The 17,075-nt window shown below is 44.4% G+C and overlaps 1 protein-coding gene across 1 annotated transcript in view; it reads left to right on the top strand.

Annotated features, from left to right (window-relative positions):
• LOC121571678 (mannosyl-oligosaccharide 1,2-alpha-mannosidase IB-like) overlaps window positions 1–17,075 on the top strand; it is a 114,442-nt gene that overhangs the window by 73,970 nt on the left and 23,397 nt on the right. The window contains exons 8-13 of the mRNA XM_041883281.2: window positions 7,720–7,814; window positions 7,962–8,085; window positions 8,173–8,266; window positions 12,155–12,270; window positions 12,808–13,027; window positions 13,518–13,690. Of these exons, the coding sequence (XP_041739215.1) occupies window positions 7,720–7,814; window positions 7,962–8,085; window positions 8,173–8,266; window positions 12,155–12,270; window positions 12,808–13,027; window positions 13,518–13,690 (822 nt within the window). The remainder of the gene's footprint in view (window positions 1–7,719; window positions 7,815–7,961; window positions 8,086–8,172; window positions 8,267–12,154; window positions 12,271–12,807; window positions 13,028–13,517; window positions 13,691–17,075) is intronic.

Raw genomic sequence — 17,075 nt, 5'->3', positions numbered from 1 at the left:
GGCTAATTGATCATTAGAAAACCCTTTTGCAATTGTTAGCACAGCTGAAAACTGTTGTGCTGATTAAAGAAGCAATAAAACTGGCCTTCTTGAGACTAGTTGAGTATCTGGACCTTCTAGGCAGAGTTGCAAAAAAAAGCCATATCTCAGATTGGCCAATAAAAAGAAAAGATTAAGATGGGCAGTCTGAGATATGGCTTTTTCTTTGCAACTCTGCCTAGAAGGTCAGCATCCCGGAGTCGCCTCTTCACTGTTGACGTTGAGACTGGTGTTTTGCGGGTACTATTTAATGAAGCTGCCAGTTGAGGACCTGTGAGGTATAAGTATTCACACCCCTGAGTCAATACATGTTAGAATCAGCTTTGGCAGCTATTACAGCTGTGAGTCTCTTATGAGCTTTCCACACCTGGATCGTGCAACATTTGCCTATTATTCTTTTCGACAACCAAGTCTTGCCATATATTTTCAAGCCAATTTAAGTCAAAATTGTAACTAGGCTACTCAGGAACATTGAATGTCATCTTGGTAAGCAACTCCAGTGTATATTTTGATTTGTGTTTTTTGTTGTTGTTTTTTTACCCCTTTTTCTCCCCCATTTCATGATATCCTATTGGTAGTTAGTCTTGTCCCATCGCTGCAACTCCCTTACGGACTCGGGAGAGGCGAAGGTCGAGAGCCATGCGTCCTCCGAAACGTGACCCTGCCAAGTCGCATTGCTTCTTGACACGCTGCTCGCTTAACCCGGAAGCCAGCCTCACCAATGTGAGGCACCCGGTCTGCCACAAGGAGTCGCTAGAGCACGATAGGACAAGGAAATTCCATCCGGCCAAACCCTCCCCTAACCTGGACGACGCTGGGCCAATTGTGCGCTGCCTCATGGGTCTCCCGATCATGGCCGGCTGTGACACAGCCTGGGATCGAACCCGGATCTGTAGTGAAGCTTCAAGCACTGCGATGCAGTGCCTTAGACCGCTGTGCCACTCAGGAGGCCCCTGACCTTTAGTTTAAGGTTATTGTCCTGCTGAAAGGTGAATTTGTCTCCCAGTGTCTGTTGGAAAGCAGACTGAACTAGGTTTTCCTCAAGGATTTTGCGTGTGCTTAGCTCTATTCCGTTTCTTTTTATCCTAAAAAAATCCCCTAGTCCTTGCCGAAGACAAGCATAACCATAACATGATGTAGCCACCACCATGCTTGAAAATGTACTCAGTGACGTGTTGATGGATTTGCCCCAAACATAACGCTTTGTATGCAGGACATAAAGTTCATTATTTAGCCACATTTTTACTTTAGTTCCTTATTGCAAACAGGATGCATGTTTTGAAATATGTTTTATTCTGTACAGGCTTCCTTCTTTTCACTCTGTCATTTAGGTTAGTATTGTGGAGTAACTACAATGTTGTTGATCCATCCTCAGTTATCTCCTATCACACCATTACAGCCATTACCTGGGGCGGCAGGTAGCTTAGCGGTTAAGAGTGTTGTGCCAGTAACCGAAAGGTCGCTGGTTCTAATCCCCGAGCCGACTAGGTGAAAAATCTGCCGATGTGCCCTTGAGCAAGGCACTTAACCCTAATTGCTCCTGTAAGTCGCTCTGGATAAGAGCGTCTGCTAAATTACTAAAATGTAAAAATGTAAATGTAATTACTCTGGATCCTGATCTCTTTTGACGAACATATCAAGAATTTAAGGGAAGCTTTTTTTCCATCTTCGTAACATTGCAAAAATCGGAAACTTTTTGTCCAAAAATGATGCAGAAAAGCTAATCCATGCTATTGTCAATTCTAGATTAGATTAGTGCAATGCCCTACTCTCCAGCTACCCGGATAAAGCACTAAATAAACTTCAGTTAGTGCTAAACACGGCTGATAGAATCTTGACTAGAACCAAAAAATGTGATCATATTACTCCGGTGCTAGCCTCCACTGGCTTCCTGTTAAGGCTAGGGCTGATTTCAAGGTTGTACTGCTAACCTACAAAGCATTACATGGGCTTGCTCCTACCCATCTCTCTGATTTGGTCCTGCCATACATACCTACACGTACGCTACGGTCACAAGATGCAGGCCTCCTTATTGTCCCTAGAATTTCTAAGCAAACAGCTGGAGGAAGGGCTTTCCCCTATAGAGCTCCATTTTTATGGAATTTAGTTTGCCTATCCATGTGAGAGACGCAGACTCGGTCTCGAACTTTAAGTCTTTACTGAAGATTCATCTCTTCAGTAGGTCCTATGATTGAGTGTAGTCTGGCCCAGGGGTGCGAAGGTGAACGGCAAGGCACTGGAGCGACAAACCGCCCTTGCTGTCTCTGCCTGGTCTTTGTGGTTAAATATGTGTTTGAAATTCACTGCTCGACTGAGGGACATTACAGATAATTGTTTGTGTTGGGTATTGAGATGAGGTAGTCATTCAAAAATCATGTTAAACATTATTATTACACACAGAGTGAGTCCATGCAACTCATTATGTGAATTGTTAAGCAAATGTCTACTCCTGAACTTATTCAGGCTTGCCATAACAAAGGGGTTGAATACTTATTGACTCAAGACTTTTCAGCTTTTTGCATTTTGTAAATTTTTAATTCCACTTTGACATTATGGGGTATTGTGTGTAGGCCAGTGACACAATCTCAATTTAATCCATTTTAAATTCAGGCTGTAACACAACAAAATGTGGTGAAAGGTTTTAGTTTCTCTGGGATATGTAGTTGAGGTGAAAGCGGCTGGCGCTCTACTGGCAACAGAGTTTGTGCATAGTAATAAACTCTCCGCAGGTAGAGCAAGAACTAGAGAGGGAGAGCGAGAAAGGGAGAGAGGGAGAGACTGGGGGAGGTAGAGAGAGAGAAACGAAGAGAGAAACACAGAGATCTAGCTGATTGCAAAGATAAAACCGGAGAAGGGAGCTGGGCTTGTAATGTAAGATAATGAGCTGAGAGTTAAGGAAAACTGCAGACACTGACACACTGCTGCTAGACATGGCCTGCTGGAGCCACCCTGCAGAGAGAGGGAGGGAGGCAGATGGAGGGAGTGAGGGATATTGTGATACACAGCACAAGACCTAGACAGCTGTACAATTATTTTTGCTTCTCTAACCTGTCTCTACGATACATGTTTTTCCTCCCTCCATCTCCCTACTTTGCTATCCGTCTTTCAGTGAGGTGCTGTGAACCGAGGCTATGGGTCTGTCTGTTTTGCTGGGGAGCGCTTGACTCCTTCTCATATTGTCAAACATGGAGCCCATCAAAGGCAGAACACTGCTTCCTCTGTCACACTGACTGACTGGCCGCAACTGCACCTGCAGGCAGCGAGAGGAGGAGGAGGAGGAGGAGGAGGGGGGGGGGAGGAGGAGGAGGGGGGGGAGGGGGGAGGAGAGGGGGAGGAGGGGGGTTGTGGGAGGTGAGGGAAGAGCGAGCGATGTGGGGGGAGAGAGAGAGCAAGAGATGTGATTGCTACACTGCAGATGAACAGTACCCATGAATATGGATGTGAGAGATTCAGCTATGTCTTACAGGCCATATATTGGGCTCCCGAGTGGCGCAGCGGTCTAAGGCACTGCATCTCAGTGCTTGAGGTGTCACTACAGACCCCCTGGTTCGATTCCAGGCTGTATCACAACCGGCCGTGATTGGGAGTCCCATAGGGCGGTGCACAATTGGCCCAGCGTCGTCCGGGTTTGGCCGGTGTAGGCCGTCATTGTAAATAAGAATTTGTTCTTAACTGACTTGCCAAGTTAAATAAAGGTAAAATAAATAAATAAAATATAGAAGATAATCATGCAATGACTGGCTGAGCTGGAGGGCCTACAATCCTCTTGTTTGGAAGAATGGCCTGAGCCCAGGTAAAACCGCTGCTTGATTAGTCAATTCAGTCATGCAGTTGTGGTTAAATCCCCAAGAACACAGTCCCATGGATTTCCAAGCTTGTTTCAATAAAGCACTAAGGACTGATACAATAGAATATAATAGATGACAAATAATAAAGGAGCAACAAGTTAAAGGATAAATAACTAGCATGAAGAACAAACATAGTAAGCCCCATAGAAGGACACACTGCGTTTGTTGACTTAATCCTGTCTTTCCCTGGGGTCCTTGAGGGCCTTTTTTCCTAAACAGGCTCATTCACCAGATTTCACAGTATACCTTCTAATCTTTTTATGGGACTCCTTTACATGTACACAGTGACATCCTCCCCCGGAGAGAGAGATATGAGAGTTTGTGTGTTTGTTTGTGCACGTGTGTGTGTATCTCTGTATGCATGTGTGCTCTCTGGCAGGCTGAGTGGCACTGGCGTTCTATGCCAGGGAGAGCAAGGCTCATATCCTCCTATGTGTAATAACAGGATCAGCTCCTCCTATGTGTAATAACAGGATCAGCTCCTCCTATGTGTAATAACAGGATCAGCTCCTCCTATGTGTAATAACAGGATCAACTCCTCCTATGTGTAATAACAGGATCAACTCCTCCTATGTGTAATAACAGGATCAGCTCCTCCTATGTGTAATAACAGGATCAGCTCCTCCTATGTGTAATAACAGGATCAACTCCTATGTGTAATAACAGGATCAGCTCCTCCTATGTGTAATAACAGGATCAGCTCCTCCTATGTGTAATAACAGGATCAGCTCCTCCTATGTGTAATAACAGGATCAGCTCCTCCTATGTGTAATAACAGGATCAACTCCTCCTATGTGTAATAACAGGATCAGCTCCTCCTATGTGTAATAACAGGATCAACTCCTCCTATGTGTAATAACAGGATCAGCTCCTCCTATGTGTAATAACAGGATCAACTCCTATGTGTAATAACAGGATCAGCTCCTCCTATGTGTAATAACAGGATCAGCTCCTCCTATGTGTAATAACAGGATCAGCTCCTATGTGTAATAACAGGATCAGCTCCTCCTATGTGTAATAACAGGATCAACTCCTCCTATGTGTAATAACAGGATCAGCTCCTCCTATGTGTAATAACAGGATCAGCTCCTCCTATGTGTAATAACAGGATCAACTCCTATGTGTAATAACAGGATCAGCTCCTCCTATGTGTAATAACAAGATCAACTCCTATGTGTAATAACAGGATCAGCTCCTCCTATGTGTAATAACAGGATCAGCTCCTCCTATGTATAATAACAGGATCAACTCCTCCTATGTGTAATAACAGGATCAGCTCCTCATATGTGTAATAACAGGATCAGCTCCTCCTATGTGTAATAACAGGATCAGCTCCTGAGTTAGAGGATCGGTTGGAGCAGCTGATTGCAGGCAGAACTACGACCAGCCAGAGCCAGCGCTACAAATCTGCAGCCTGGGAATACTGCCAACCTCCCCGGCCTGCCGACCTGGCCTCATAGCTAATCCTGATGGAAGGATGGAGAGAGAGGGAGAGAAAGCTTGTTCAGCCCCAAATTGCCCTTGTTCTTGTTTGCCTGGTCTATGGGACTGAAAGAGGGATGGAGAGAGGGAAAGAGAGCGAGGGCATTCAAGCCAAGGGGGATTGAGAGCGAGATAGTGGGTGCTCTCTCGTTCAACTCAAACTCTGCCCTCGCCCCTTTCTTTGGTGGGCTACAGGTCAGGACGAAAGAGCCATTGAGAGAGAAAACATTGTTCAACCCAAGCTCTGCTCTCAGCACTTATTTTCTGGTTCTTTTTCAGTAGGCACATAAAAAAATAACTCTTATTGGAATTTCAGGTAGTGCCTCCATTTCAAAACATATCTTTCAGATGTTATGAGTGAAGAGCCAAGGGAAGGTTTGTGTGAAGATGGAATAGCCTATATCCCTCAGTCATTGGTTGGCGTGTACAGTAATGCATTTTAATAGGCTCCAGGTAAAGCTATCTTCGGGCAGACAGGACGAGATGGAAACATCAACAGTACAACAGAGGGGATCAGAGACTGACAGACAGAGAGAGAGAAATTAAGAGAAAGAGAGGGAGTGATACAGACCAGCCAACCGGCATTCATTTTGCGTACCATGCATGCAATTTGAGGTCAAAGTACGCGGGTACGAAAAACGACCCTAAAATACAGAAAAATAGGCTTCTAGTTGGCACATTGTGGTTTTTGACTCAACCGTCTGAAGTTGGAGCTGAGCCAATCAGAGGACTTGGGCGAGGAGAAAAAGTATCTAGTTCTCCGCTCCGGCCTGCCCCCGTAGTCATAGTACTATTTTTCTCCCTCGAGCTGGATGGCAGCGCTCCACTTCGTCCATTGATACCACTGATGTGTGGTGAAAATGGAGAACAAACTGTTTGCCAAAAATGTGTTCAAAAATGGTGTGTTAGTCAAGCACATAGTTAGCGCCTTCACTCAGGCATCATTACGACGAAGGTAGTTAGCAACGGCGTCGCTGTGTAGATAGAAACAGACATGGCAGAGAGAGCTAATACCGTCCTTTACAGAAAGTTATGTTGGACTGTTAAAGATTAGTAGCCCTATGTTAATTAATCAGTTCTTGATCTGCCCACTTGATATATCTGTAGGCCTATCAGTAGGCTGATGATGTGATAATAGTCAGTTCACCAATAACAACAAGGCATGTTGTATGAATGGTAGCCTAGTAGTCAGACCTAACTTGATGGATTAGGTCAGTGATGGAGATCTGAAACAAGCTCTAAAAGGCCTAGTTCAGTTATTTCATATTCCAAATAGCCTACAGTAAGCTAGACTACTACAAAATTAAGAAGCCAGTTTACATTTTCACTAAACTATCCACATAAAGATACATATTAATTAGAATAATCATTACCCCTAAATTTAACCTAGTGTCATTGAGACTACCTCAATTTAATTTAGGATCAAACATAAGACTTTTGTGTTTGCTACATTATTTGATATAATTTAAGACTAGATTTCAGGAAATGGCAGTTAAATGCTCCAACTTCCTGTGGGGGATGTTGGTGGGAGTGAAGGGGGCTGCTGGGAGAGGAAAATGGCGTCCCTTGAGAGGGCAAGAACAAGATGTATGTCAGGAGAAGTGCAGTATTATCATGAGACATATACTTGGAATACGGAGGAGGAATTGAGGGAAAAAGAGATGCAGAGGAGGTCGAAGAGAGAGAGGGAGGAAGAGGGTGAGCTTGAATCGGTTAAAAATGGGAATTGGATGTCCTTTGGGTGGTGGACCATTCTTGATACACACGGGGAACTGTTGAGTATGAAAAACCCAGCAGCGTTGCAGTTCTTGACAGAAACCGGTGCGCCTGGCACCCTGTTCAAAGGCACTTAAATCTTTTCTCTTGCCCATTCACCCTTTGAATAGAACACATACACAATCCATGTCTGAATTGTCTCGAGGCTTTAAAATCCTTCTTTAACCTGTCTCCTCCCCTTCATCTACACTGATTGAAGTGGATTTAACAAGTGACATCAATAAGGGATCATAGCTTTCACCTGAATTCACCTGGTCAGTCGATGTCATGGAAAGAGCAGGTGTCCTTAATGTTTTGTACACTCTGTTATTCTAATGTGGTTCAACTGTTATTCTAGTGGTCTCTGAGGGGGAGTTCTGCCCTCCACCTCCGCAATATGCTCAGCCTCTCCTGTAAACCAATTCAGATGCTTTGTCATGTTCATTTGGCCACTGTTTCTCTGTCCTGTGTAAACGCTTACCGTTTTCTCTGCTGTCTTGTTGTCTCTTGTAAAAATATGTTCTCCATCTCTGAAGCTTTTTCACAGCTTTTCCAATAAAGCTTTCATTCACCCTCTCTCTCCCTCTGTCTCTAGGTGTTTAAGGTGAAGGCGGTACAGTTGGCTGAGAAGCTGCTCCCTGCCTTCAACACTCCCACAGGCATCCCCTGGGCCATGGTCAACCTCAAGAGGTCAGTCTCAGACCAAAACGCAACCTTAGATTTACATCTGACCACAACCTAACCCTAGATCTACGTCCACAACTGCAACAATGGCATGTCAGCAAGATTCTCTACTCAATGATTTGAAGTTGATCCTTTCTCTTTCCCTGTGTGTAGTGGTGTGGGGCGTAACTGGGGCTGGGCGTCAGCAGGCAGTAGTATCCTGGCAGAGTTTGGAACCCTCCACATGGAGTTTGTCCACCTCACTTACCTCACTGGGAACCCTGCCTACTACCAGAAGGTGAGACACCTCCTTAGTACTGGTGTCTGTCTGAGTCTGTGTGTTCCCCTGGGTGAGAGATATCCATGTCTCCTCTAACCCTGTCAGGTGATGCACATACGGAAGCTGCTGGCCAAAATGGACCGACCCAACGGGCTCTACCCCAACTATCTGAACCCTCGTACTGGTCGCTGGGGCCAACGTAAGTACCTCTTGTCTCGCTCAACTTCAGAGAATAACACTGATGTGTGTGTGTGTGTGTGTGTGTGTGCGTTAGCACCAGGGTTGAGCTCAACTCAGAATTTTGGAATTTACTCCCATTCAGCTCATGAGTTGAAATTCAAATTGAGTTGGCCATGTATAATTTGAGTGACAGGAAGTAGAATTTAATTCAGCACAATTTAAATAAATTCCACTCAGTCATAGAACATGAGAGTTTCATTGAATCTGATCGGTCACACTTCCAGATACCAAACAATATATCACTTTTCTCTGGAAACAATGTTCATATACTCTTAACTTTATTCTTAACCTTCGTGCTTAGAATAGCCAATTATATTTCCACCAACTATTTCATTTGGCCTCAGGGTCAATTTGAGGTTTAAACTATTGCATTCTGGGTAATGTAGTATTTCCCCCATATTGAACAAAATGTAAGTGATTAATTAAATATAATAACTTAGATTATTTGCATACAGGTTTTCATTTTAAGAGTTTGTCCTGAAAATTAATTGTTTCAACAATATTTATATAACAACATGTTTTATGTACAATATGTATATTTGAATAGACTACATATAATATAGAATAGAAGAGGCATTTGAATTTCATTTAATTTTACTATTTTCTTTCATTCAAATTCGAATTGCAATTCTGTGTCCTGTTTACTACTTCAATTAAAATTCAATTTAAGAAATGAACTGGAATTTATGAGGCATTCTCAATTCAATTCTGAATTGAGGCCAGCCCTGGCGCTCACCACTGTGTGTGGGTGTGACAGGTGCAGGGGGCGCTAGGCTCTGTAAATTAATGTGTGTGAGTAGTGTTTTTGTTTTTTATAAATATGTATAATTAGAAGTTGTTGGCAGGCGGTGTCTTAACTAACTCTGTTTATTACCCTGACTGAGAGAGAGGTTTAATGACTGTCTCTGCCTCTCACTGCTCAACCTGACCCCCCCCCACCACACACACACACACACACACACACACATACACACTGTGCCCTACTATGTCTACCCCTCTCCAATGTTGTTTGTGTAGTTTTTTGTTATTTCTCTTTTTTTCTCAATCTCTCCATCCCTCCATATGAAAATGAATTATTCATTTCAACTTCTCTCTCTCTCCTCTCTTTTGCCAGGGGAATGCCAATTTTGCATAGAAAACATTTTACTATGTGTCTGTGAGTCTCTTCAGCTCATCTCTCTTGATCACTCTCCTCTCTCTCCTCTCTCCTCTCTTCTCTCTCTCTGGGCACACTTTTGCTGTGAGTGTGTGTCTTTGGAAGAGATGGGAGGAGGATTGTCACTCAAAGTAATGAGCAGTGTGTGTGACTATGGAAAATACACAAAGTAATCGTGTTGCCATAAATCTATACCTCTGTGTGTGAGAGATGTGAATGTTTGTGTTGTAGCCATATAGAAAGTGCCAGTGTTAAATCAAAGACATGTCTGTAGGTATTTCAAACCGACCCATGGAGAGAGTGACAGACATACAGACAGACCTACGAGTAATGTTATCATAATAAAGCCCCAGCTGTCAACTACTATAAAACTGTCTGTTCCAGCAGCACCTTTGTTAGCATTAGCTCTCTCTTGGCTAACATAACACACCACTGAAACATCTGCTGAAGAAATGCCCATCTCTCCACTACACGCCTCTCCCCAGCGCTGGACATGCTACGCTAATGAGCCCAGCCAGCACATTTCACACAATATTCACTTACCATTAGCCATAAGCATTTAGCCATAAGCCCCAGCACTAGCTGTGGACTAGGACCGCCAATGGCTCTAGCCCCACTGCTCTCAATGACTCCCTCAGCATTGGTTAGCATCGTTAGCTTCACTGTTGATTAACACTGCTGAGTCATAAGCTGGCTAGCTGTGTTAGCGTCAGAGCATGGCTTTAGCCAGAGGGAGGCTGAATGCTATTCATTGACTACAGCTCAGCATTCAACACCATAGTGCCCTAAAAGCTCATCACTAAGCTAAGGATCCTGGGACTAAACACCTCCCTCTGCAACTGGATCCTGGACTTCCTGACGGGCCGCCCCCAGGTGGTAAGGGTAGGTAACAACACATCTGCCACGCTGATCCTCAACACGGGGGCCCCTCAGGGGTGCGTGCTCAGTCCCCTCCTGTACTCCCTATTCACCCATGACTGCATGGCCAGGCACGACTCCAACACCATCACTAAGTTTGCCGACGACACAACAGTGGTAGGCCTGATCACCGACAACGATGAGACAGCCTATAGGGAGGAGGTCAGAGACCTGGCCGTGTGGTGCCAGGATAACAACCTCTCCCTCAACGTGACCAAGACAAAGGAGATGATTGTGGACTACAGGAAAAAAAAGAGGACTGAGCACGCCCCCATTCTCATCAACAGGGCTGTAGTGGAACAGGTTGAGAGCTTCAAGTTCCTTGGTGTCCACATCACCAACGAATTATCATGGTCCAAACACACCAAGACAGTCGTGAAGAGGGCACGACAAAGCCTATTCCCCATCAGCAGACTGAAAAGATTTGGCATGGGTCCTCAGATCCTCAAAAAGTTCTACAGCTGCACCATCGAGAGCATCCTGACTGGTAGCATCACCGCCTGGTATGGCAACTGCTCGGCCTCCGACCGCAAGGCACTACAGAGGGTAGTGGGTACGGCCCTGTACATCACTGGGGCCAAGCTTCCTGCCATCCAGGACCTCTATACCAGGCTGTGTCAGAGGAAGGCCCTCAAAATTGTCAAAGACTCCAGCCACCCTAGTCATAGACTGTTCTCTCTGCTACCGCACGGCAAGCGGTACCGGAGCGCCAAGTCTAGGTCCAAAAGGCTTCTCAACAGCTTCTACCCCCAAGCCATAAGACTCCTGAACAGCTAATCATGGCTACCCGGACTATTTGCACTGCCCCCCCACCCCCACCCCATCTTTTTACGCTACTGCTACTCTGTTAATTATTTATGCAATGTCACTTTAACTCTACCCACATGTACATATTACCTCAACTACCTCAACTAGCCGGTGCCCCCGCACATTGACTCTGCACCGATACCCCCCTGTGTATAGCCTCCCTATTGTTATTTTATTTTACTTCTGCTCTTTTTTTCTCAACACTTTTTTGTTGTTTTATTTTACTTTGTTATTAAGAAAAATGCATTGTTGGTTAAGGGCTGTAAGTAAGCATTTCACGGTAATGTCTTCACCTGTTGTATTCGGCGCATGTGGCAAATAAAATTTGATTTGATTTACACAATAGCATCTCTTAAGGTCCTGCTGGCTAACAAATGAAGCTAAACAGGGCCAGGCCTCATGGGGAAAACAATAGTCCTTCTGAGTGTCTTTACTCAACTTAAACTCTACCACATTGTTTTATACAGCAGAATCATGACTCAGGGTAGTCTGTGAGAGATTGATCAAGTGTGTGTGTGTATGTGCGTGTGTATGCGTTTGTTTGGCTACCATCTGTGTCTTCTCGCTGAGCGAGAGTTGGCACAGCCTCTGGCTCACTGTAATGTGGTGTCACTGTAATTAGGCCAGCTATAAAGGCTTAATCAACTTCTATTGGGACATTGGGGACATTAAGATGGAGTACATCAGAGAGAGAGTAAACAACCACGATCATCTAGTCTCTGCCATCATACTGTAAGGGGGACAAAGCGTCTCCTTAAAAATCCTTCTCTGAAGAATAGTGTTGGCTCTGGTTGGAGATTGGAAGAAAACATCCAACGAATAAATTATCTTCTCCCTTTTTGTCCTTCCCTCTTATTATTTCTCTCTCCCTCACTTTGTCCCTATTTTCCCACCCTCTCATCTTTCTCCCCCCTCCCTCCCTCCCTCCCTCTCTCTTTCTCCTCTCTCTCTCTCTCCCCCCTGTAGACCATACATCAGTAGGAGGTCTGGGGGACAGTTTCTATGAATACCTGCTGAAGGCCTGGCTCATGTCAGACAAGACGGACACAGAGGCCCGCAAGACCTACGACGACGCCATTGAGGTACGCACCACCTTTACCTGGTCTCCATGGAGGCGAGCAACCCTTAACTGTCTCCATGGAGATGGACCACCTTTATCTGGTCTCCATTGAGATAGCTTTGATTGACATACACACAGCTGTGTTTCAACTATCCTACCCTGAATTAGCAACTACCTTGCTCTATATCCTTCTTACCAGATAGTTAGGATTGCGCCTCAACTCCTCAAAGTCCTTTAACTGCAGTGTACTGGGCTCCATCTTTGCATTTTAATCAGTGAGTGATTTAACAGGAAGCAGATGCCTGGACTCTGTTGCCAGTTATTGACATTGATTGATCAAGTACAGTAGGTGCCAGGGAGAGGAGGAGGACAGACGATTCTGCTGCTTCTCTCAAGGACTGGAGCTGAGGACACTTAAACAACTTTGTTCCTGTTCCCTCTACTGTGCCAGGGACTAACTACCTGTCTTCTATCTCTCTCTCTCCTCCCTAAACACACACATACACACACCTACTCCTTCTACCATCACCACACATATCCTTTCCGCACCTCCTTCCAGGCCATCGAGCGCCACCTGATCCGTAAGTCCAACGGCGGCCTGACGTTTATCGGGGAGTGGAAGAACGGCCACCTGGAGAGGAAGATGGGTCACCTGACCTGCTTCGCCGGGGGGATGTTTGCTCTGGGGGCCGACGGCTCGCCTGACGACAAGGCCGGACACTACCTACAGCTGGGGGCTGAGATCGCACACACCTGCCATGAGTCCTACGACCGCACCGGTGAGACGGAGAAACACACACACACTTAAACATATAGAGAAATCAAATAAAGTTTAGGTATAAATGGTAACTTATTATGGGGTGGTTTGGTTGCCATGGATTTGAGTTGTCGCCAAGAGAACATAAGTGCGATGGTGAGTCAGATTTTGTGTGAGCTTAGAATAATGATGTGTTGGGTTTTTTAAGTGTGGTTACCATGGGAATTGGCTGATCTTCCTAAAAGTAAAGTTTTACAGTGATGATATTTTCTAGTTTTTTATCCGGCTGTCTCTTTTTATGAACTTGTGTTCTGTTCCCACACACAGTGACAAGGCGTGCGGAACAAATCTGTCTGCTGCTTGATCACTGTAATCTGTTCCTATTACATTCTAACTCCAAACGTTTAATTGGCAGGAAATGTGTTGTGTACTTATTGCTCAACCAGAAAAATCAATGGATATTGAATCCCTCTTTTTTCTCTCTCTCTCCATCTCCCTCCCTCTCTCCATAGTGTTGAAGCTGGGTCCAGAGGCCTTTAAGTTTGACAGTGGCCTGGAGGCGGTGGCGGTGCGTCAGAATGAGAAGTACTACATCCTGAGGCCAGAGGTCATCGAGACCTACTGGTACATGTGGAGGTTCACCCACGACCCCAAATACAGGCAGTGGGGCTGGGAGGCAGCACAGGTGAGCCACTGGAAAATCACTTAACTATTATTACTACTACCATATTGCCGTTATGCTTTTACCTATCCATCCATTCCCAGTCCCTTATGAACCCGCAGCAACTTCTCTGCTTGGCTGAAGACTCAAACTGCTCTATGTTCGCTACATACTTCAGTTTGAGACTGCCGTCGTTGAAGTTGTTTATGACAGCGATTGGATCAATCAAAACGCCGCTTTACCCACGTGTGTTCTGGCTCTGTCCCAACCCAATGGTTTCTGGGACCAATCATAATGATTAGAATGTGTTTGCGTTCTAGAAATTGTCGGGGAGGTACTCAGATCCAGACTCATTGCAGAGAAGAAAGGGCCTGGCGTAGCGTTTGGGTAGCCGGGCAACTTCTCTGCACCAGTGTAGATCTGAAAGAATTGGATAAGTGCATCGACCCATTGATCTGTAAAAGGAGAGAGGATCAGTGTGAACACACAACAGACTAATGCTACTTGAGAAAGGAGTATTTTCTGTTCTTATCTTTTTTCTCTCTCCAGTTATCCTCTTTTTGCCATATTTTTTCCTCTTAAGGCTTTTATTTTCAACGGTCAGATTGAAACACTCTTCTGCCTCCCCTTTCTCTCACTCGTCCTCTCAACCACTCAATCACACTGCTCTCTCCTTCTGTTCCTTTCTCTGGCTTCCCTCCTCTCCCTCTCTCCTCCTCGCCACCACTCATCTATCTCATCTCTCTCCCTCTTTCCTCCCTTCTCCTTATATCTCCTCTCCTTTGCCCCCTCTATCTATTCCTGTGTGTTTGTGTGTGGAGTGTTTTTTGTGTTGGTGCTCTTGAGAGCTGAGCGCTGTTGTGGTTCTGAATGCAGCCTGAGTAATTGAGTGGAGATGGGAGCTCTCTTCTTAATTCTACCACTACTGCTCCTCTGCACCACGCAACCCTCTGTCCTTCCCTCTCCTCCTCTCTCTGTTCTCTCTTTCATTTTCACTTGCTCTCATTTTCTATTTGTGCTGTCTCTCTCTCTCTGCCTTTATATTCTTTCTTTCTCTCTCTGATCAGAAACGTAGCTTTGCTTTTCTCTGTGACTATGGCACTCTCTCCCTCGCTCTCTCTGTTGCTTTCACCCTCTGTCGTGCGCTTTCTCTCCCTCTCTACCTCTCATAAAAAGCATCAGACAGGTTCTACACAGAGTTTGATCTCCCTACCTTTCTCTAGTGCTACACTGTACTCGTGCACCATCACATCAGATCACGTTTGATCACACACGTTTTCCATAAGTACATGGAGTAGCAAACCCGGGCATGCCCCCTGGGATTTTTTCCCCCTCTATTTTGGTAGCCTCTAGTACATTCTAATGCCTTGATTCCATCCAAAATACACAGTTAAATTATTGAATACTTAAACAACTTTACCTCCCAGATTGGTAATATGAGTTGTGGTATTGCGTAGAAAGACATGACTCTACAATTAAAATTACAGAAAATCTATGAATTCAGTGTGTTAGTTGTTTTGCATATCGTCTAGGCCTATGTGATCAGGACGATCTTCTAAGTAAGATAACCTTTTTTAACATTAAACCTGTCTTCTCTTGAGATTAAAGTCATATTTACAGTTTTGCTGCAAGATATAAATTGCCACAATGATGTTTGTTATTCATATTATGTATTTTATTGACTCTGCTGCTGTGGACACTTAGGGTAAGGAAACCAATGTGTCATTTTGTAATTTGGGTGAACTATCCCTTTAACAGTTTGGCTTGTCAATCAATCACTGTGGGTAGGGTTGTCAAGGGAGGGGGCAGGATGTTTGTGAGTCACAGAGTTGGTAGGGTTTCAGACCTGTCAATCAAATAGTGTGGGTGGGACTTTGAAGGAAGGCAGTAGATTAGTAATCTAGTAAGAAAAACTAGTCTAATCTACTAGCGGTGTAACGGTACAGGTATTCGTACCAAACTGTTTGGTACGGGGACCTTGGTTTGGTCCGCACTGTGAACCCAAAATAATACATAGAAAAAATATTTACAAAATAAAAACACTACGCCTATATGCTATGTCTACGCTGCCTTGTAGGACTATGCCTCTTGAATAAATCTGAAATGGTAAAAAAACTAACATTTCAGGCTATTCTGTTAAAACAGCTAGAGCCTATGCACATGTTGTAATCAAAATTCGAATCTTATTTGGTGCATTTCAAACTGTCCTTTTGTAAGGCGCAACCGGGTACTAGTTCTGTACGATGGCGAGTGGTGGATAAACCAGAATTGGAGGATCCTCCATCGTTTAAATCTCCAGTTTGGGAACATTTTGGCTTCCTAGTAGATTTCAACGGCGATGGACAGAGTTGTGGATAAAACGTTAACATTATGTCACCACGCTCAATGAGAATAGCCTATGTAGCTGCCAACACCTCAAAAATGTTGACACATTTACACCAACATCACCCCAGTATACCGGAGCAAGACGGAAACGCAAAGAAACAACAACACAACATCGCCTCCACTCTGCATTCAAGCAGCCTTAGGCAGCTGATTCTGACTAGGCCAAAGAAATTACAAGTGCGATAGGTAGGCTATGTTTATATATATATTTTTTACAGTCTTTGGTTTATAGCGGCGGATATGCACCAATTCTCTGTGGTTTTCAGTTAATTGACCAATAAACCCTGTGTTGCGCTTACTTAACAGTGACAACCCATCACATTACCCCGGAGTGGGAGATGTAACATGCTACAGACACGCCCTCTTTATGCTTATCTGGAACTGAAGGAGGCAGTGTCATGGTGCGTTCGTAACAAAGATAAAAGTGGGAACTTACCACAAACGACTGGGGAAAATCCACTTGAATGGCCCTCCAACTGGTAATTACTAGTGGGAAACTCGTCTATCATCCTGAGCACCCACTTCTCCCACATGGTAACCTCTGACGCCACCTATTAAGTAAATGGTATCTATAATAGTATTTTCGGCAGTTATATGCAACAACAAAACTTTATTTATAAAAAGCAATCTATTAATGTGGTTTTTGAACTATTTAATTTGTTTACAAGCATGATAGCTGTACTTTTAGTTGACGCAGCTTGTTGGCCATTAGCCAATCGGTATTTCTCAACCAGTTCAAATCACATGAATGCATCCAACTGGTATTTATGACTTCACAACTTGTGAATTCCCAATTTATTTAAAAACTTGAGAGGCCCAGCATAACAATCCTATCACAACAAACAATGCCAGGAACATTGTGAATGCTGAACATTGTAAATGGCATTTAATTTTCCCGCTGTACCGAAATGTGACCCCAAAACCGCAACACGTACTGAACCGTGGGTTTGGTGAACCGTTACACCCCTATAGTCTACTCTTTCAATGACATTTATTGTGGCAAAAACAAAATCTAGTCTACTAT

This window comes from Coregonus clupeaformis, chromosome 29 (assembly GCF_020615455.1).
Source record: "Coregonus clupeaformis isolate EN_2021a chromosome 29, ASM2061545v1, whole genome shotgun sequence".
Classification (NCBI taxonomy): Eukaryota; Metazoa; Chordata; class Actinopteri; order Salmoniformes; family Salmonidae; genus Coregonus; species Coregonus clupeaformis.
The sequence above is the reverse complement of the archived record's forward strand: the minus strand, read 5'-3'. Positions and strand labels throughout refer to the sequence as shown.